Source organism: Myotis daubentonii, chromosome 19, assembly GCF_963259705.1.
Source record: "Myotis daubentonii chromosome 19, mMyoDau2.1, whole genome shotgun sequence".
NCBI classification, from domain to species: Eukaryota; Metazoa; Chordata; class Mammalia; order Chiroptera; family Vespertilionidae; genus Myotis; species Myotis daubentonii.
In genome coordinates, this window is record NC_081858.1 from 14,166,738 (window position 1) to 14,188,064 (window position 21,327).

Sequence of the window (21,327 nt, forward strand, 5' to 3'; positions counted from 1 at the left end):
ACAATGCACCGTTGCTAAGTGGGGTTTATTCCAATAATACGAAGATGGTAAGTTAGAAAATCTCTATAAATTCAACTGTGTCTCCATAACAAGGAAGGAAACCCATATAATCATTTCTGAGAAATGCCAAGAAAGTTTGGTCAAATTCAGCATCGAATGCTGATTTCTCAAAGCCTTAACAGCCCTGGCCAGGGAGCTCAGTGGGTTAGAGCATCTTCCTGATACGCCAAGGCTTGCAGGTTCAACGTCTGGTTAGGGAACCATGAAAGTATAAATGGAACAACAAATCAATGTTTCTCTTTCTCTCCCTCTCTTTCAAATCAATAATTAAAAATCATTTTAGCCCTAGCCGATTTGGCTCAGTGGATAGAGCGTCAGCCTGTGGACTGAAGGGTCCCAGGTTCAATGCTGGCCAAGGGCACATGCCCGGGTTGTGGGCTCAATCCCCAGTAGGGGGCATGCAGGAGGCAGTCAATCAATGATTCTCTCTCATCATTGATGTTTCTATCTCTCTATCTCCCTTCCTCTCTGAAATCAATACAGAAATATATATATATTTTAAAGTATATTTTATTGATTTTTTACAGAGAGGAAGGGAGATGGATAGAGAGTTAGAAACATCGATGAGAGAGAAACATCGGTCAGCTGCCTCCTGCACAACCCCCACTGGGGATGTGCCTGCAACCAAGGTACATGCCCTTGACTGGAACCGAGAACCCGGGACCCCTCAGTCCACAGGCCGACGCTCTATCCACTGAGCCAAACCAGACAGGGCTGGAAATATATATATATTTTAAAATGGTTTTAGCAAACGGGGTCTACAAAGGTAATTCACTAATGTAAACAGTCAGGGCCAGGGGCTGGCATTCTCTGAATAGTGAAATACTAGCTCTGTTTCCCTCAAGTCAGAATGAACACCGGATGCTGTGCCAGTGAGGAGGGCAGCAGCTGTGCGGACTGAGGCCATTTTTTTGTGTTTTTTTTTTACGCGGCAAAAACTCAGGGAGCTGAATGCCGATGCTGAAACAGTTGCTCAAAAATTTCATCCCAGGCCTAGGATCCTGTAGTTTTCCATTTCACCAGGTGTGGCTTCTGTCAATCGTCTCATGGTTGCAAAATGACTACCACACCTCTGGGCGCTGCATCCAAGTTCCAGGCAGGAGGGAGGAAGGAATATTTCTATCAGGAAAGCAGAGGCTTTTTCTTCGTCTCTGGCCGACCTCCACTGGAGCCTCAGGGGACAGAACGGGGCCGTGCGACCACCCCAGCTACAACTGCGTCTTAGAGGCCAAATGTTCTGATGGACGCACATCTACCTCAGATGACCACTGTCCCCAACACAGTGGTGCTCTGGAAGTGCTGGCCAATGTGCATGTGTTTTTTCTTAAAGTTTTTTAAAAATATATTTTATTGATTTTTTTACAGAGAGGAAGGGAGAGGGAGAGTTAGAAACATCGATGAGAGAGAAACATCGATCAGCTGCCTCCTGCACACCTCCTACTGGGGATGTCCCTGCAACCCAAGTACATGCCCTTGACCGGAATCGAACCCGGGACTCTTCAGTCTGCAGGCCGACGCTCTATCCACTGAACCAAACCAGTTAGGGCAGTTTTTGTGTGTGTGCGTGTGTTTTTAAATTGATTTGAGAGAGAAACAGCATTTGTTGTTCCACTTTTTTATGCATTTATTGTTCGATTCTTGTATGTGCCCTGACCAGGGATGGAACCCACAACCTTGGTGTGTAGGGATGATGCTCTCTGACCAACTGAGCCAACCAGCCCCAGCCCAATGTGGTTTTTAAGAAAAAATGAAATAAAAGGCTGCCTATATGGAAAGGAGAGGCAAGCTTTTTATTTCCAACTGATACCACTGTTTACCTAGAAAACCCAATAAACTGAGAAGCTGTTAGAGACATTAGAGCAGTGGTTCTCAACCTTCTGGCCCTTTAAATACAGTTCCTCATGTTGTGACCCAACCATAAAATTATTTTCGTTGCTACTTCATAACTGTCATGTTGCTACTGTTATGAATCGTCATGTAAATATGTGATATGCAGGATGGTCTTAGGCGACCCCTGTGAAAGGGTCGTTCAACCGCCAAAGGGGTCGTGGCCCACAGGTTGAGAACCGCTGCCTTAGAGTAACTCCGTAAAGTTGTTAGGTATGAAATAAATACACGATATATATATATATATATATATACATACATATATATATGCATATATATATATATATATATAATCAACAGTGGTCCTATATATCTTAAAACAAAAATACCTACTTTACAAACCCCACAAAATCAGAATGAACTTAAGAATAAATGTGAGAACACTTATGTAGAAAACTGTAAAATTTCTCTGATGGTTAGAGGTAGATTTGAATGACGTTATCTACCACATTCTTTTATGTGAAGACCGTATTACATGGAACTTCATTTTTCACAAACTAGTCAATTCTAATCAAAATCCCAATGACATATGCAGGGGCGTGAAGAAGTTAAGTGCTGAGAAAATGATACCTGGCTCACCTGGAGGAACAGATAAACAAGATCTTTTAAAAGCTGCTGAAGATGTGAATGTTGAAGTGAGGTATGGAGCTTCAATCAAAGGAAAGACAGGCCTATGAACGGTGAGGAATGCAATTCAACAACGATGCAGGGACCTTAAATTTTATATACCAAACAGATAGAGGGTTAAAAGATAAATATAAAATATTGAACCAAAAATAGACTTAAGAGGCTTTCTAAGAGCCAAAGAGAAACAGAAAGGAAAAAAATCTAATAGACCTTATCACACAGAATTTTAAAACCTCTGTACATAAAAAAATGCAGTAACAAAGGTAGAAAATGTATGTGCTAAGGTGACATATACGAGTGTGTATATATTTATATGTATATATATATATTAAAAAACAAAGAACGGAATAGTGGACAAAAGATAGGAATAAACAATTCATACGAAAGGGGGAGAAGGTAGAAAAAAATGAATAACATTGTAATGTATCAAAATGCCAAATATGACAAGTGAAGCGATCGTGTGCTTGCTATGGTGCCCATATACTAAACAACTGGCACTTCAGGGCACCCAGTGGACACAGGGCCCAGGACCCATGAAGAAGGTTTTGTTTCTTTTAAAAAGAAAGAGAGCCCTAGCTGGTTTGGCTCAGGGGATAGAGCGTCTGATGCCTGTGGACTGAAGGGTCCCAGGTTCGATTCCAGTCAAGGGCACATGCCTGGGTTGCGGGCTCAATCCCCATTAGGGGACGCGCATGAGGCAGCCAATCAATGATTCTCTCTCATCATTGATGTTTCTATCTCTCTTTCTCTCTCCCTTCCCCTCTGAAATCAATAAAGATATATTAAAAAAAAAAAAGAGAGAAAAATTAGGATGATAATCATGAATCAAGCCTAGACTGTTGTTTGTGTTTTCCCGGTGCAGATGTGATGTAGAACTTTTCCTATTTGTCACGGAGAAGGGCCTCTGACTGCCAGGTGTCCCCGGGGACCGCACGACGCCAGGCCAGCTCACAGACACTCGGAGGCAGGCGATGGCGCACAGGTGCCCAGGCTCATCGCTGTGTCGTCACCGTGCCCTGAACAAAGACCGTCTGACGTCCACTCTGAACAGTGCCTGTGTCCAGATGACGGGCAAGGACGTTCCTACTGATTGGTTCCTTGGTAAGGAAACGTATTACTTCGCAAACACACAACCAAAAACATCCTGAGATGATTCCTTAAGCTACTCATTTCGTTCATCTAAAAAATTTCACTTCTAGAAATCTGCTCTACGAAAATGCTAAAGTATAACCCAAAAATGCTCCATGAAGAATGGTTTATAATAGTGAAAAAAATAGAAATAACCTCAACAGCCAACAAAAGACTAATAGAATACTATGCTTCCACTTAGAATTATGACTCCACAGACAGTGCAGTCACTTGGGAAAAAATTCTATGCAGCTAAGCGGGAGTGGGGGGGGGGGATTAAAATGACATACCTACTATGTTTAAAGTGATGAAAACAGAAATAATGTATCAAAGTGCGAAATGCAGCTTTATTAAGAATTATGGGTGTTTTCTCTCATTTATTCCACATTCGCTGAAATGTGGTTATCTTGCCTCCATAATTTAGAAAGTATAAGAAAAAGCATTTCATAAACTAGAGTGCTCTATACAAATGTCAAGTATTACCACGGAGAAGGCCTCTTGTACTTGCTGAGAACTGAGTAGAAAGAACATTAATTCCAGATGAACACGGTCCTGTCCCTGCCGGGAACGTGGAGATGGTCTGGGGGCTTCTCCCTCGGGGTGGCACGGCTGAGCTGAGCCTCGTGGTGTGAGGGGAGGCCCGGCAGGCAGCCCCAGCCTGGGGGGAAGGTGCGCTTCTAGGCCCATCTACCCGGACACTGCACCCACCCTCCCCGACCCACCGGGCTCCGCCTGCCACCGTGGACCCGGTGCCCAGGTGCGGGGCCGGCACGTCTGATGCTGACTGTGCTTCGGGGACGTGGGTGCGGCCTCTAGCGAAGGACTCTGGGAGGAGCCACTTGTGAGGTGAGTCCAGGAAACCCGCTTGTCCCCAGACTCCCGCCTCTAAGAGCATCCTCCTTGCCAGCAATACAATAATGTTTGCTTGGAGGCACTACTGTTCATAATTCTGGTTTTAAAAATTCTTCCTGTTATTCTAAATATCAGTCCACAGATGAAAATCTTGATCTAAGTCATGCCAGGAGCCTGAGGACATGATTGACAGACCTTTTATCTGCAGGAAAGACCTAATCCCCTGGTCAGTGACTCCCAAACCCACCAGAGGAAGCAGGACCCTGGGACATCAACCCGACTCCCCACAGGGCATCCCTTCTCCGGGACGGCGGGGCGCTCCGGGGAGGGGTCTGCTGCGCACATACAGGAGTCCCTGTGCTCCCCGTTCCCCGGGGAAGCGGCCAGGTGACAAGCACAACACGCTACTTCCCAGGTTTGCTGCCCAGGGGCAAGTTCCTGCTGGCGGAGGGCTGCACCACACACAGGAGCTCTGCCACCTCCAGGGAGTCTACGGGGTCCAAGCCGCCGGCACCCAGCAGGCCGCTGGGAACACAGTATGTGCTCAGCAGACGCTTGTTGAGCTGGATGGCAAAGGGCTTCTCCTCGCGGTGTGTCCTCTGGTGCTCAGCGAGGTGGGTGCTCCAGCTGAACGCTTCGCCACACTCGTTACATTTAAACGGCTTCTCCCCAGAGTGGGTTTTCTGGTGTTTAATGAGACAGTGGTTCTGGCTGAACGCCCGGCCGCACTGGCCGCACTTATAGGGCTTCTCGCCCGTGTGGATCCGCTGGTGCACGATGAGGGACGACTGGCAGCTGAAGGCCTTCCAGCACCGACTGCAGTCGAACGGCTTCTCCCCCGTGTGGACCCGCTGGTGCACGATGAGGTAGGAGTGGGAGCTGAAGGCCTTCCCACACTCGTTGCACTTGAAGGGCTTCTCCCCGCTGTGGACCCGCTGGTGCACGACCAGGTAGGAGTGGCAGATGAAGCCCTTTCCGCAGTCCCCGCACGTGAAGGGCTTCTCGCCCGTGTGGATCCGCTGGTGGAGGGTGAGGCGCGACCGGCTGTTGAAGGCCTTCGCGCAGTCGCTGCATTTGAAGGGCTTGTCGCCGTTGTGGATCTTCTCGTGCACGGTCAGGGACGAGTGGCAGGTGAAGGCCTTGCCGCACTCGCCGCACTTGTACGGCTTCTCCCCCGTGTGGATGCGGTGGTGCCGGGTCAGGTGCGTCCTCTGGTTGAAGGCCTTGCCGCACTCGCCGCACTTGTAGGGCTTCTCCCCGGTGTGCACCCTGCGGTGCATGCTGAGCAGCGAGCTGCAGCTGAAGGCCTTCTCGCAGCCCGTGCACTTGTAGGGCCGCTCGCCGGTGTGCGTCCGGTGGTGCACGTTCAGCGACGAGTGGCAGCTGAAGGCCTTCCCGCACTCGCCGCAGAGGAAGGGCTTCTCCCCGGTGTGGCTCCTCTGGTGCTCCAGGAGGTTGGTCCGCCAGGTGAAGGCCTTGCCGCACTCGCTGCACCGGTAGGCCTTCTCCCGGGCGTGCCAGCGCTGGTGCAGGCTGAGGGCCGAGCGCTGGCGGAAGGCCTTCCCGCACTGGCCACACGCGAAGAGCCCCTCCCCGGCCCCCGCGCTCGGGCGCCTGTGGGCGGGGGGCGTCCTGTGTTCACTGGCCTGGCAGCCGTTTCTCCCCGGGCCGGGGGACAGCCTCGGGTGCTGGGAGACAGCCCCCCGGGACGGGCGGTTCTCGGTGCGTCCGTGAGGAGACCCTCGCTCTGTAGGAATGAGAGACCCTGTGCTCTGCTGGGTGGAGAGGGGGCATCCGAGGGGCAAAGCCTCCACAGACGCCCCGTGTCCCGGCCGCTGCTCCTCTGTGGAACTCTCCCCACAGCCGGGGGGCCCGCACCTCCAGAGCACGGCCTCACCTCTCGACAGAGCGGCCGCCGGGCCCTCCCAGGCCCACCCGGCGCCTGGACCGAGGCTGTGGAGACAGGACCTCAGCGGCCCCTCCACCACCGACTCCGGTGCTGGCTCTTCCTTGTGGCTGCCCTGCGGCTGACACAGCTCCTTCCCCTCAGGCCGGGGCTCTGGCTCTGCAAGAGGCGGAAACGCAGTTTTCTGTAAGCAGGCGAGGGGGGGCACTGGCACTGGCACTGGCATAGAAAAGAGAGCAGAGGCCGACAGAGGGCGCTCAAGAGCAGAGGTGGGAGGGGCACACGCAGCGTGAGACGGGCAAACAGGCTGGTAAGAAGGGCAGAGGAGAAACAGGGAAAGGAGACCCCGAAGGGTCTCCAAAAAGAGCCAGGGCATCAAGGGTCATGGATATGATTCACTTTTTAAAAAATATATTTTTTTGTTGACTTCAGAGAGGAAGGGAGAGGGGGAGCGAGATAGAAACATCAGTAATGAGAGAGAATCATTGATCAGCTGCCTCCTGCACACCCACCACAGGGGATCAAGCCCGCAACCCGGGCATGTGCCCTTGACCGGAATCGAACCAGGGACCCATCAGTCCACAGGCTGATGCTCCATCCACTGAGCCAACCAGCTAGGGCTACGATTCACTTATTGAAACATCTACTGAGAGACTGTTGTGTGTCAGAACCAGGTCAGTGCTGGCTGGGGTAAATACAAGTCCAAAAACCATAAATTTAAAATGTCCCGCCCTGGGCGGTTGGTTAGAGTCTCCTCCCAATATGCCAAGGTTGTGGGTTCGATTCTGGTCAGGCACCTACAAGAAGCAACCAATGAATCCATCAATAAGTGGAACAACAGCCCAGCTGGCGTGGCTCAGTGGTCGAGTGTTGACCTATGAACCAGGGGTCATGGTTCAATTCCCGGTCAAGGCACATGCCCAGGTTGCAGGCTCAATCCCCAGTGTGGGGTGTACAGGAGGCAGCCGATCAATAATTCTCTCTCATCATTGATATTTCTATCTCTCCCTCTCCCTTCCTCTCTGAAATCAATAAAAATACATATATTTAAAAAATTGGTGGAATAAATTGATGTTTCTCAAGTTAATAAATTAAAAAAAGAGACTCATTTACTTCATACCCTAAAAAAAAAAAAGAAAAATTTAAATGTCCCATGTTTCAGAGGGGAAAAAGAACTCCCCCACCACTCCCTCTCTGAAATCAATACAAATATATTTTTTTTAAAAAAAAAGAAAAAAAATTACTGCCTAACCGGTTTGGCTCAGTGGATAGAGCGTCGGCCTGTGGACTCAAGGGTCCCAGGTTCGATTCTGGTCAAGGGCATGTACCTTGGTTGCTGGCACATCCCCAGTAGGGGGTGTGCAGGAGGCAGCTGATGGATGTTTCTCTCTCATCGATGTTTCTAACTCTCTATCCCTCTCCCTTCCTCTCTGTAAGAAATCAATAAAATACATTTTTAAAAAAATTACTGCTGTTTCCTGCCACAGAAGGTAGATGTCTTTGCCTGTTTTCTTGCTATATTCCCAGCACCGTGTCTGGCACACAGCCAGTGCTCAAGGAATGAAGGAAGGGAAGGAAGAAGGAGGGTTCTAGAAGGGGCACTGAGCAGGTGCAGGTGGAGCTGGGGCAGTGGACTGTGGAAGGAAAAGGGCTGTGATGGGAGGGCCACATGGGGGGGTAGGAGGGGTGCTGGGGCGGGGGCTCCACATCCCTCCATCGCACCCCCATCTCACCTGGACGAGCCCCTCCCGGGACTTCTCTGGGCACCTGCCATGGCTCTTCGCCTCGTTCCAGATGGGAGATCACTTCTGGCTTACAGACCGGAGGCCCTGCTTGTGTGGGGGGGAAGCGGCATGGCTGTGGGCTGCAGCTCTCCCTCCAGAACCAGCGATAGGACAGGAGAGCCCCCGGACACACGAGCTGGCACTGAGAGCTGTGCCATCCCCGAGGATGGGGGTCGCAGAATGGGAACCCAAGTTGAGGCATGCATTCTGAGGAACCCATGGGTATCCCCCCCTTCCCCCCAATCTCCCTTGGAAAGTCCAGGGCAGGTTGGGCTTCCAGGACCCTATCCTCTCTCTCCCTCTCCCTCTCCCTCTCGTTCTGGCTCGCCTGTGTCCAGCCACACCTCCAGGCACGGATGCCAGTCACACCACAGAGCCCACCCCCCACGCCAGGCTGGTGCGGAAGGGGACTCAGTACCTGAGGAGTGTGCCCAGACCACAGGCTCCGAGCCTCGGGGGCCTCTTACCCAGGGCAAGAAGGTTCTGGTAGTTCTCCAGCATCACGTCCCGGTACAGGGCCCTCTGAGGAGAGTCCAGCTGCCCCCACTCCTCCTGGGTGAAGTCTACGGCCACATCCCTGAAAGTCACCGGTTCCTGGGATGACACACATTCTCAGTCACCCAGGGCGGGAGGGGTTCCCACTGGGTTCCTGCTTCCAAGGGAATTAAGGGTTAACCTTGGTGACCTTCTCCCAAGCCTGGAAGGTTGTGCTTAGACGTCATCTGTCATACAGTCCCACGTACACACCACAGCTGGGCCAGGAATCGCCATCTGGACCTGGCTTTCCGGACCCAGAGGGCCCGGCTAACTGGGCAGCCCCTGTGCCTGCCACGACGGACAGAAAGCTGCTGTGAGGAGTTCTGGGTAAGAAGGTCAAACTTAGAGAACTTGAAAGAATAACACAAAGAACCCAGAAACCCCGTGCAAATCTCACCGCTGCCAAAGGCTGACCCTAAGGAAGCAAACCCTGTGCTTATCAGCAAGTTCCGAGCCAGGAAACCGAAGGAGCCATTCCATGTCCTTCCTGCCTGCCCCTCCCTCCTTCCTACTGACCTCTGCTCCCTGCCCTCCTAGGCCTGAGTCCTGGCCCATCCGCCTCCAAAGCCGGTCACTCTGGTTCCAAGTGTCACAAATGCCCCTAATGACTCCACCAGTACTCAGCCCTCAAATCCTAGGCCTCTACCACCCGGGGCTCCTCACCCGCCCTGAGCCTCCAGCTGTGGCCCCCAGTCTCCACACTCATGCTCCCCCCTCCCCGCATCCCACCGGGTCAGACAATAAGCTCTCAAGGCCGCCACAGCTCTGCCCTCAGGCAGCAGACTAACTGCTCTTTTTCAAGATGCTGGTGCCATGGCTGCCTGGAAAGCCGTAGCTGGGATGTAATTACGTTAAACATAAGAGCGAAGAATAAACCAAGGAGGGAAGTCTGGTTCCCACCTTTAAGCATTTGCTGGGGAGTGTCTGGTGTGGGGCCAAGCTCCCGGGACCACCAGACTCCTCGAGAAGCTCTGGATCCACATCAGCACCCAAGTCAGGCGAGGGGCGCAGACTGTCAGCCTTGAGAAGAGGCCTCATGCCTACCAGGAGCTTACCAGGTAGTCAGCAAAAGTGGGGACCCCTCTGGGGTCACAGGGGTTTGACCTTTAGTTCTAAAAATGGCTTAAAGCCCTGGCCTGTTTGGCTCAGCGGATAGAGCGTCGGCCTGCAGACTGCAGGGTCCCGGGTTCGATTCCCGGTCAGGGCACATGCCTGGGTTGCAGGCTCCATCCCGTGTGGGGCGTGCAGGAGGTAGCTGATCCATGGTTCTCTCTCATCATTGATGTTTCTCTCTCTCTCTCCCTCTCCCTTCCTCTCTGAAATCAATAAAAATATATTTTAAAAATAAAAGTAAAAAAAAAATAAAAGTGGCTTATACTTTTTACTTTATTTGTTGATTTTAGAGAGAGGTGATGCGGGGGGGGGGGGGGGGGGGAATATCGGTTTGTTGTTCCAGTTATTTTCACATTCGTTGGTTGCTTTCTTGTAGGTGCCCTGACAGGGACTGAACCCACAACCTTGACAGATCAGGATGATGCTCTAACCAATGAGCTTCATGGCCAGGGCAGAATACATATTCAAGTGCACACAGAACATTTACCAAGATAAACCACATTCTGGGCAATAAAATAGGTCTTAGTACATTGGAAAGAATTCAAATTATGCAAAGTTCCTTTTCTGACTACCACAGAATGAAATGAGAAATCCATCATAGAAAGACATCGGAAAATCCCCCAAATGTTTGGAAACTAAACAACACGCTACTAAAAGATGCACCGCTGAAGAAGAAATCACAACTATTTTGAACTAAAAATAAAAATGCAACATAAAATTTGTGGGATGTACCTAAGGCAGTGCTTAGAGGGAAATTTCTAGCAATGAATGCTGTATGCAGAGAGAAGAGTGTCAAATCAATATCCAAGATTCAACCTTAAGAAATCAGCATACTGCCCTAACCAGTAACTTCTCTTAAAAAAAAATTTCCCCCTTTATTGATTTTTAGAGAGGAAAAGAGAGGGATGGAGAGAGAGAAACATCAATGAGAGAGAAACATCATCAATTCGCTATCTCCTGTACAACCTCCCCGCCCCCCCCCCCCCCCCCCCCCCCGCAATGGGACTGAGCCTGCAACCCAGGCATGTGCCCTGACCCGGAACTGAACCAGTGACCTCTTAGTTCATGGGTTAATGCTTAACCATTGAGCCACATCAACCTGGCATCTCCTAAGGATATTCTATCACACAATCACAGTGCCAGCATCACACCCCAAAAAATTAATATTAACCCTTTGCGGTCGTCTGTCTACTCTCAGCCACCACAGCTTTTTTACCGTTCCGGTCGTATGTCTGCTCTCAGCCACCACAGCAAGGAACCGTACGAATCTTAACTCTATTCATTCATCTATCAGTTCATAAATTCTCTGAAAGCTCTTAAGCGTCTAAGCGACCTTGTCACGAACCAAAACATTGCCCCGACAAATCAGAGATATCGAAACTCAATATAAACAAACACGGTCGTTCCACACTCGCCATGCAAAACCCCGTGGCGAGTCAGTCGCCTTTTGAGAGTGAAGAAATCGACAAGCTTCGGAGATGCTTCGCAGAATTTCAAATAAAGCTTTACAAATTACGTTTAACTGTAATTAGGCATTCTCGCTTGTTAAGATATTTCAAAATAATCCTCCAAAATGGCAAAAAAAAAGTTACCGAAAGAAGTGTACTGCGAATCTGAAAGTAACGATGAAGAGTTTTATTTTGGCACCTTGAATACTGACTCTGATGTAGAAAGTGATAACGTTCGTAGTGATTCTACTAGCAATGACGTAGTTCCAAAAAAGAATTAATAAATCTTGTTTATCCTTCATAATCTTATGTATCACTGCTCTTTCAATGGAAATTAATTCCGACCAGTACGACACCCATGTCCAAATTTAATACGACCGCAAAGGGTTAATACAATATGACCTAAGATACAATCAATCCATTTTCAAATTTCCTCAACTGTCCCAAACTGCCTTTGATGGAATTTTTGGATCTGTGAGGCATTGAGAATCATGTATTGCATTTGATTGTCATGTCTCTTGAGTATTTTACAGAATTACAGAACATTCTAACACATTACAGAAGCTGGGCACATCTCACAATACGTGTTTGATAGCTATTTCTACCTGTCTGTAATCAGACCTCACCTCTTTCAAGTGGGAGGTTAACAGAATCACAAAATCCTAAAAAAGTCAATCCTCGCCCTGACCAGTTTGGCTCAGAGCGTTGGCCTGCGGACCGAAGGGTCCCGGGTTTGATTCCGGTCAAGGGCATGTACCTTGGTTGCGGGCATATCCCCAGTGGGGGGTGTGCAGGAGGCAGCTGGTCGATGTTTCTCTCTATCCCTCTCCCTTCCTCCCAGTAAAAAAATCAATAAAATATATTTAAAAAAAAAAAAAAAAGGCAATCCTCTAGATCAGTGGTCGGCAAACTGCGGCTCGCGAGCCACATGGGGCTCTTTGGCCCCTTGAGTGTGGCTCTTCCACAAAATACCGACTTCTGCGCATGGGCCACGAAGTTTCAATTGCACCGTACATGCGCGCCCGCACGTGGTATTTTGTGGAAGAGCCACACTCAAGGGGCCAAAGAGCCGCAGTTTGCTGACCACTGCTCTAGAGCAGTGGTTCTCAGCCTTGGCTGCACATTAGAATCACCTGGGAATCTTTTTAAAATCCTGATTTCTGGGCCTCATCCCAGGAGATTCTAATGTGCAGCCAAGGCTGAGAACCACTGCTCTAGACCTTTTCACTCCCCCACACTCTCCTTATCAACCGTATCCTTCTAAATACTATGATGGGTAGGGGTAGTGTAGGTGGTAGAACAAAACCCGAAGTCTCTAAAGAAGGATTTGGGTCCTGCTTAGCTGCAGAAGAGGCCCCAGAGCCAATTCCTTGCTGAGCCCCCAGATCCTCTAAAACTCCAGGTTTTACATGAGGCCCCATGTCAAGGGCCCAGTACAGAGGAAAAGCACACAGGGACACACCCCCTACCATCACTCTTACCCCAGCACTGCAACACAGCCCTTCCTTTAGCTGTCCCGCACCAGATTTCACACCAGAAAACTCCCCCAAGCAGGCCCAGCCACCACCACCATCGCCTGCGTCTTCATGTGGAGATGAGCCAGGTGATCTCAATGTGACCTGCTTGCTGGAGCTCTGCTAAAACCACTCTTTGGAGCTCCTGGCACAGTGCGGGTCCTGGGCAACTGACCCCCGCCCCCCATTGGACACCCCCGGGGCATCACCTGGAACTGTTCCCAAGCCCAGAGCTTCCTGAAGAAGCCTGCCAACCCTCTCCATAAAGAACAAGATGTTAAAAAGCAAAAACAAAAACAAAACCACCAGCCTTAGTTACTTTGGCTCATAATGGATAGAGCATGGGCCTGCGGACTGAACGGTCCCGGGTTCGATTACGGTCAAGGGCACATGCCTGGGTTGTGGGCTCCATCCCCAGTGTAGAGCATGCAGGAGGCAGCCGATCAATGATTCTCATCATTACTGTTTCTATCTCTCCCGCTCTCTTCCTCTCTGAGATCAATAAAAATATATTTAAAAACAAACAAACAAAAAAACCAAGATGTTCAGAAATAAGAAAAGACAGCCACTCACCTCAGACCTGGCTTCCAGGAGACCCTGACCCCATTTATCCTCTGGATTATCTTTGAGAAGAGCAAGGTCCCGAGAGGACAGAGCTGGGAAGGAGAAATGAGTAACGGGCTGGTCAGTCACAGCCCCCAGGTGCGCTGAAGGAGCTAAAAACCACTCCACACCTGGCACCCGGGGCAATCAGAGGCGTCAGGAGCCACCCGCGCAGGTGGGGTGGGGATTGAGCCCCGATACGTGGCATAACCTGATACAGAATCGGGGGTTAATTCTGCCACTCGGCGTCAGACACTGCAGTTAAGAAGGAAAACACTGCCATTTCTTTCCACTCATCAGCACGCTCGACAGTGGGAACAAATGGCTGTGCACTGTGGAGGCAGCACCCCGACTCGGCCGGTGCTCTGGGGAACCAGCCTGACCTGTCAGTCTCCTCAATGCAAACCCACAGGCCCACTGCCTGAAAGAGCCGATGGTACCTGTCTCCGGGGGCTTCGGGGCAGGGGTCTCCATGGCGGCCCTTGGCAGCGTCCCCCGGAGGCGTGAGCAGCTCTGCAGCCACCTGGGCCCCCGGCCAGGCCCAGAGGAGCGGGTCCTGCTCCTGGGGCTCAGGGACAGCGGCCCGTGGGGGAGCCCCGCGGGGTCGCGCACGCACTCCCGGCTGCGCGGTCACACAGGCCCTGCGCTCCGCCGCGGTCGGGGCCAGGCAGGCTTAGCAGGAGCCCCGCACCCCAGGCTGCGCTCACACCCCATCGCCGCGCCGCACTCCTCCCGGCACCGCGCGCGGGGCCAAGCAGGCCTGGGGCTCAGCCACCTGGAGACAGTGGGCGCGGAGCGGGGCCGGCAGACGGACCCCGGGGCAGATGGACGGACTGACCGACGGACGGACGGACACGCGAGAGAGCCAACCGGCCTCCCACAAAAGGACAAGGACCATCACAAAGGAGCAGCCTGGCGTCCGCCGTGGGAAAGTGCGCCTGCGCGGACCCGACGCGAACTACAGTTCCCCGGAACCTTTGTACCACGCAGACAGCGCACTCCATTTCCCAGAGGGCGTCGGGACACCAGAGTAGCCCTGGCGTCCGCCCTCCGAGTGTGTAGCACAGCCTTCTGGGCAATGTAGTTCCGGGGCCTGAAACCATGCGCCCCGGCCCCGCTCCACTCACCGCCCTCCATTGCTGTGGCCTTTTTTTGTGTTCCCCGGAGGCATAGAAAGATCTGTAACCACATGGGCCCCAGGCCAGACCCAGAGGAGCGGGTCCTGCTCCTGGGGCTCAGGAACAGCACCCTGCAGGGAAAGCCCGCGGGGTCGCACACGCACTCCCGGCTGCACAGTCACACTGGCCCTGAGCTCCGCCGAGGTGCGGGCCAGGCAGCTCGGCAGGAGCCCCGCACCCCACACTGTGCTCACATCCCGCCGCCACGCCCCACGCAGCCCGTCGCACACTCCTCTTGTGCACCAAGCGCCGGGCCTGTGGTTCAGCCACCTGGAGCCAGCGGGCGTGGAGAGCGGCCAGCAGCGAGGCCCCGGGGCGGATGAACAGACCGAACGACTGCTTCCCACAAAAGTAACAGCCACAAAGGAGCAGGGCGGCGGTCGCCACGGGAAAATGTGCCCGCACAGACCCTACGGAAACTACTGCCCCCGGGAGCCTTTGCGCTTCGCTCTCGGCCGACTCCATTTCCCAGAGGGCGTTGGAGTACCGGAGCTGCTCTGACGTCTCGACCCCGTAGAGCCTTCTGGGAAATGTAGTTTCGGTATCGGAAACCGTGATCTCTGGTCCCGCCCCCAATTGGAGTCGTTCCTAGAGAAAGGTGCCCTGAACGTGGAATTGTCCTTTAGGTGTGTGGCTTTCCTATCTGTGTTGGCCCTGCAGGAAAGTCTCAGGTCCCCGCTTAGGACACTAGAGGTGGTGAGTGGGGCCATCAGTGGTGTTTTCCAGGGGCCTGCCTAGGGACCCTGCCCGTTCTGGAGAGGTACTTTGGGACCCCCTATGGGGGGAGGTGCAGGGAGAGGAGGAGTTAAAGCTCCAGCTCTTCTCTCAGACCAGGTGCCTCCAAGCTCTCTCTCTCCCTCTCAAACCAATAAATAAACATTTAAAAGACAGGCCTTCTGCAGCTCAGGGTCCAGACAGCAGAGCATTCCAGAATAGATAGACCTGCTCGTTAGGTCATAGGCCTCCCCCTGCCACTGCATGTCCTCTCAGCCTCTGTCACCTCTACTGCCCTTACCATCTCCCGGCCAGCAGTCTCATTCTGGGATCTGAGAGGGGGGAACACAGGCGAGGCAACAGGGGTTGCAAGAGGTGAGATAGGAAGGGACTAACCCAGAACTATATCCTGAGTTATGGCTCAAGCCAAACCTTCTGGCTTAGTCAGCTGAGGCCCTGCTATATGGCCTGTACTTTGGGAACCCAAAGGACACAGTTAGCCTTCCCTTCTTTTTTTTTGTTCAAATATATTTTTATTGATTTCAGAGAGGAAAGGGAGGGAGAGAGAGATAGAAACATCCATAATGAGAGAATCATTGATCAGCTGCCTCCTGCACACCCACTACTGGGGATCAAGCCCACAACCCGATCATGTGCCGTTGACCAGAATCGAACCCGGGACTCTTCAGTCCACAGGCAGAGGCTCTATCCACTAAGCAAAACCAGCTAGGGCGCCTTCCCTTCCTTAGAGTCCAATGCCCAGGGTCCAGGCCCTAGCCATGCAGGCCTCATCCGCTCACCCTCCAAAGGCCCAGCCAGCCTAACACAACCTAACAGGTGTAATGGAGGAAATGGAGTTCTTTGGGTTCCTTGGGGAAATAAGTTTCTTGAGGCTCCCATGGAGGATGGGGTTTCGTGGAAAGCTTTATTGATGATGTAACATTAAAGGGGTCTGCTGGAAGCCAATTCCAGCATGACAGCAGGGCTGCATCTGGGAATGGCTGATCGCATTTCCCCAAACCTGAACAGGATATTAAATTGTTTGCTGCCAGACAGCTCAGGGCATCTTAATCTACATGTTATTGCCTCCTACTGGCCAAACACCTGAACAGCCGTAGGCTAATTCTTCCCAATCTGACAATGGACTCTGTATAGGAAACACTGACCCTTTGAAGTGTATATCTCTGCCTCGCCTCAGGACAATTTGTGTTAATAAAAAGCATGGGGTCCTGAGCCGAGGAGATCTTAGTTTCCTTTAAACTAGGCTCTTCTGACCCCCAAATGCCTTTCAAAATTATATTTTGTCTCAGGACTAGTTAATCTATGCACAGCCTTCTCCAGATTGCTGAACCCTTCTAGATGCTGGAACAAGAGCCCCAGTAGGGGTTCCCCTCCAAGGTCCCATCTATGTCCATCCTTGCCTCTCCTGGCTCTCAAAGCCACGCCTGTTGTCTCCCACAGCCACATCTGTCAGCAAATCCGGAGTCTCTACCGAGCCCTCTCCCCACACTCCTGGCCTCCTTGTCGGTCCCTTCCGGGGACCTGAGGGGTCTCCTTCATTTCACAGAACAGAACTTAATTTGAGCTCAGAGAGGGCAGAGCCTACAGGTCGCACAGCCTGGATCTCACAGGCTCAGGAGGGAATCCAGGACTTTTGTCAGCAGTATTTTAATTACTGGGACAGAGGGCAAGGGATGGTTAATGAGGCTCGAGGGATCAGCTGAGCCAGATGCTGGAGGGCCCAGCAGGCCAGGTGACTCAGGAGGAATGGGGCCACCTGAGGGGTTGACAGCCAAGTTCTCACCCCCTCTGCACCTTCCAGAGAGACAGGCTGCAATGAACAAATGAGTGAATGAATAATAAACAGGGGACCCAGGCCTCTTGGTTGGGGCCAGGCAGGTCTGCCAATGAATAGGGTCCACAGCACATCCCCCCAGCCTACCGACACACACACACACACACACACACACAGCTGCATAGAGGGTAGGCCCCTGTAGGCGCTGAGATCCCAGTCCAGCCTGGATCTACGCCAGGCCCTTCCCATGGCACCCAAAGTCCTCACTAGCCCCTAGGGTGCAGTGAGAACAACATACTGGGTGGGGATGCTGCCCACCAGGGGGGCCCACAGTGCACTGTCCATGGCCCTGCAATCGGCAGCATTGCGCGTGTGAAGGCACCAGGCACCGGGGTGAGAAAGTGGTACAGGGTGCAGTGGTGAAGGGCTCCCATAGAAGATGGCAGAGACAGGAAGGGCAGCAGGGATGGCCATAAGGGCCTCAAGTGCCAGGTAGAGGAGGTACACTGGCTGCCCTGGGTGGGTGAGGGAAGGGGGGAAGAAGTCCACCCCATAGAGGACCCTCAGCCCTAGGCTCCTTCTCCCAGCTACTCCTCCATCCAACATTCAGCATGATTAGCATCACTGAGTACCACGTGATCCAGACCTGTGCTCAGGGACCCTTCTGTGGCTCCAGGTGGACCGAGAACAGAAAGCCAGTTAAACTGACTGTGAGAGATGCTGTGGGGGCGGGGCCTGAACTACCTGGTTGGTGTGAGGTGGTCAAGGAAGGCTGCTCAAGTGAGATGAATGAGATTGGCCAGGCACTTGGGGGTGGGGAGGACATTCCTGCCAGGAGAACTGGCCTAAGCAAAGGCCCAGAGGGGTGAAGGTTATTGGGTTAGAGGAGGTTTAAAAAGTGTGGCTGAGCCCTGACCGGTTTGGCTCAGTGGATAGATCTTCGGCCTGTGGACTGAAAGGTCCCAGGTTCGATTCCGGTCAAGGGCATGTACCTTGGTTGTGGGCACATCCCCAGTAGGGAGTGTGCAGGAGGCAGCTGATCGATATTTCTTTCTTTTTTTTTTTTTAAATATATTTTATTGATTTTTTACAGAGAGGAAAGGAGAGAGATAGAGAGCTAGAAACATTGATGAGAGAGAAACATCGATCAGCTGCCTCCTGCACATCTCCTACTGGGGATGTGCCTGCAACCCAGGTATATGCCCTTGACCGGAATCGAACCTGGGACCTTTCAGCCGCAGGCTGACGCTCTATCCACTGAGCCAAACCGGTTTCGGCAGCTGATCGATATTTCGCTCTCATCGATGTTTCTAGCTCTCTATCCCTCTCCCTTCTTCTCTGTAAAAAGTCAATAAAATATATATATATATATATTTTTAAAAAGTGTGGTCGAACATAAACAGTGTGAGATGGGCTGGGACCTCCAGCGCCTCCTGAGCAGCGGAGACCCCTAAGGAGTTGGACTGGAAGTGTCCATGACAAGAATGGATTGCTGCAGCTGTGTGTGGGCTGTGGGGGGCGGAGTAGGGCGACAATAGTGGCCTGGACTATGCTATGGAAGGAGGTGGCTGGAGCCAGTGAAGAGGGCTGCTGGGTCCATGACCACACCTGCGCTCCCCTGACTGTGATGTAGAGGTTGTGAGCTCGGATCCTGACTCTGGTCTCAGCACCTGGGCTTCTGCAGCTCTTGCTCCAAGCCCTGTCACCCTGCCCAGAGGCTGGGCCAAGCCCTTGGTTGGGACCCAGGGACAGCGCGTTGTGGGGGGCGGGGGAGGGGTGCACAATTACAACACGCTATGCGCCCGCACCCCAAGCCCCCTGGGGCTCTGCCACACCACACGGGTGTCGGCCTTGCCGGGGTTCTCCCGGCCCCAGGCAGGATCCCTCGAGGCCTCGGATGTCCCCACAGCGGTCCCGGGGGTCCTCTCCACCGTGCGTTGCTCGGGCCCCACGGTTGCTAGGCTGTGCACTGGGGCTCCGGCGAAGCTGAGCGCTGGTATCGCTGGCGCTGGCGGCTACAGTGCGGATGGCGGCGGAATCGGGGCGCTCGTGGGCCCAGGCTCGCAGAGCGTACGGTGCCAGCGAGGCCCTGCGGCGCGGCGTGGACCGCCGGCGGGCCCCCGGACCCCAGCCCAATGGGCCGGGCCCTGAAGAAGCCCGCGCCCCAGGCCGCCTGGCTCGCCTGCGCGGCCAGCTCCGGGCCGAGACCGAGGCGCGGGCCAATGCCCCCCGGCTGCTGCGGCTGGTGGAGCGCGCGGGGGCAGCGGCAGGGGCCAGAGACGAGGCTGCCGGGGTGCGGGCGGACGCGCACAGCCGAGGCTCTGTGTGCTCGGTGTGCGGGGAACCACGCGGCGGGGCCACCTACCCGGCCGGCGTCCTGGAGGTGAGCGAGCGGCGGCTGCAGGAGGGCCTGGCGGCCGTGCGCGCGGAGCTGGGAGCGGGGCTGGAGGCGCTGCGCATGGAGCTCCGGGCGGAACTGGAAGCCCTGCGCGCGCTGCTGCCGCCACCGCCACCCGCCCGCCGCGAGCCCCGCATCGCTCCCCGCGGCCCGGCCCTGCTGCGGGCGCTCGGCACCGTGAACGCCCTGGCCGCGGCCACCAGGCCCACGGACGACGCCTCGGACGGCCCCGCGAACGGCCCCGCGAACCAGGCCCCTGCCCGGAAGAACCTCAAGAAGACGCCGGTGCCCCCCGGGGCCCCTTCGGGCGGTGGGGATTGAGGGTGGCCGCACGGAGGGGGAGCTAGGCGCAGTGCTGGAGGCCCCACTGGCGGAGGGGTGAATGGACAGATCTGTCCCCTCGTGGACCTGGCTCAGTGCAGCCAGCGATAACTTCTGGAGACCGAGTCCGGGCTGGAGGAGGCCTGGAGCCCCTTTTGGCCTCTGAGCTGGGGAATATTTGGTCCTGGGGCATGTCAGCCTCCAGGGAGAGCCGAGGGCTTGCGGCAGGTGGGACCCCTCGGGCTAGGAGGAGGGGGTTGCAGGGTTTTTTTCCTTTTCTTTAAGGGTTTGGGAAAAGGCCGGGCCTCCATGCACTGGGACATGGAGTGTGACCGCACACCAAGCAGCAGACACCGGGGACACGGGCTGCTGGAACAGTGTCTCCTGGACACAGTGCCACTCAGATCAGTGTCACCTAGATATACAGCCGCATCCCACAGGCACCAACTGCACAGCGGCCTGACTGGCCAGCTTCGCTCTACTGACCACCAAACCCGCCTCCCACAGGACAGCGCGGCTCTCAGAGGCAGCTGGTCAGCAGCCACACGGCAGTCAGCTTTGCTTTGGACAGCGACACCTAGGACCCTTACCCCTTCATTAGCCTCCCACAGGCAGTCACCTGGACGCCGGTGTCTCTTCAGAAAGTGTCATGTACACGCAGATTCCACAGGCTAAGCTCCCAGTGTTGTCTGGGTGCAGCCGTCCCTGTCACCAGGACCCACCCACCCAGGGCAGCTCTGCAGTAGAACATGGAACCAGCGCTTCTCCCCTCCTGGCCTCCAGGGAACGTTACCTGGAGTCTTCCTTTAACCGCTCACAGTGGCCTGGGGTCAGTGCCTGCTCATTTTTGAAATAAAATGCGTAATCTTAGGCTTTAGCAGGTGTTGGTGTTTTAATCTATTTTATTCATTCATTCATTCATTCCTTACCTGGACATGTTTTTATTGATATTTAGAGAAAGGAGGAGAGGGAGAAACATTGATCTGGTTGCTTTCTGTATGTGCCCCAACTGGGGATAGAACCCACAACCTAGGTATGTGCCCTGACAGGGAATTGAACCCACCACCTTTTGGTGCACAGGATGATGCTCCAATCAGCCGAGCCACCTGGCTAGGGCAGCTGGTATGTTTGGAACCTGCTAATGTTTCTTTCATCTGACCAGGGATTCAGACAGCGTGTAGGTTGGGAGTGGGGGTGCTTCTCCCTCTGGGAGACCTGGGGGTTCTGGATGGGGCTCTGAAACTGGCTGTGGTGGGGCAGTGGAGGGTCGCTTAGGGGTCTCTCTCTTGTCTGAATAGCATGAAGGGACGGTCATCCCACATGTGAGTCGGTGGTGGAAGTCCCCACTGTAGGTATGTGGCCATGTGCCAGGAGCTCTTCGCCCTCTTTCCCTGTGGGGCAGTCTGCCTGCAGGTGACTATGTGGGGATGTGTGGCCTAGGTCAGGGGGTGGGGATCGGGGA

The 21,327-nt window shown here is 53.5% G+C and overlaps 2 protein-coding genes across 10 annotated transcripts; one reads left to right on the forward strand and one right to left on the reverse strand.

Annotated features, from left to right (window-relative positions):
- Positions 1-3,363: 3,363 nt before the first annotated feature.
- ZNF74 (zinc finger protein 74) lies at positions 3,364-14,970 on the reverse strand. 9 transcript variants are annotated; one of them, XM_059676430.1, is made up of 5 exons: positions 14,587-14,970; positions 13,430-13,512; positions 8,712-8,821; positions 8,194-8,289; positions 3,364-6,619 (listed from the first exon to the last, which is right to left on the reverse strand). In XM_059676430.1, the coding sequence occupies exons 3-5, from the start codon at positions 8,743-8,745 to the stop codon at positions 4,959-4,961; spliced, it is 1,791 nt and encodes a 596-aa protein (XP_059532413.1). In that variant the 5' UTR covers positions 8,746-8,821; positions 13,430-13,512; positions 14,587-14,970; the 3' UTR covers positions 3,364-4,958. The 9 variants fall into 9 exon arrangements, with proteins under 9 accessions (XP_059532413.1, XP_059532409.1, XP_059532404.1 ...); XM_059676426.1 differs by having other exon boundaries at positions 8,194-8,292; XM_059676421.1 differs by having other exon boundaries at positions 8,194-8,292; positions 8,712-8,838.
- A 3,979-nt stretch (positions 14,971-18,949) lies between these two features.
- Positions 18,950-20,735, forward strand: LOC132221618 (protein FAM246C). Its single transcript, XM_059675834.1, has one exon. It carries the CDS (start codon positions 19,173-19,175, stop codon positions 19,863-19,865), a length of 693 nt encoding a protein of 230 aa, XP_059531817.1. The 5' UTR covers positions 18,950-19,172; the 3' UTR covers positions 19,866-20,735.
- Positions 20,736-21,327: the final 592 nt, after the last annotated feature.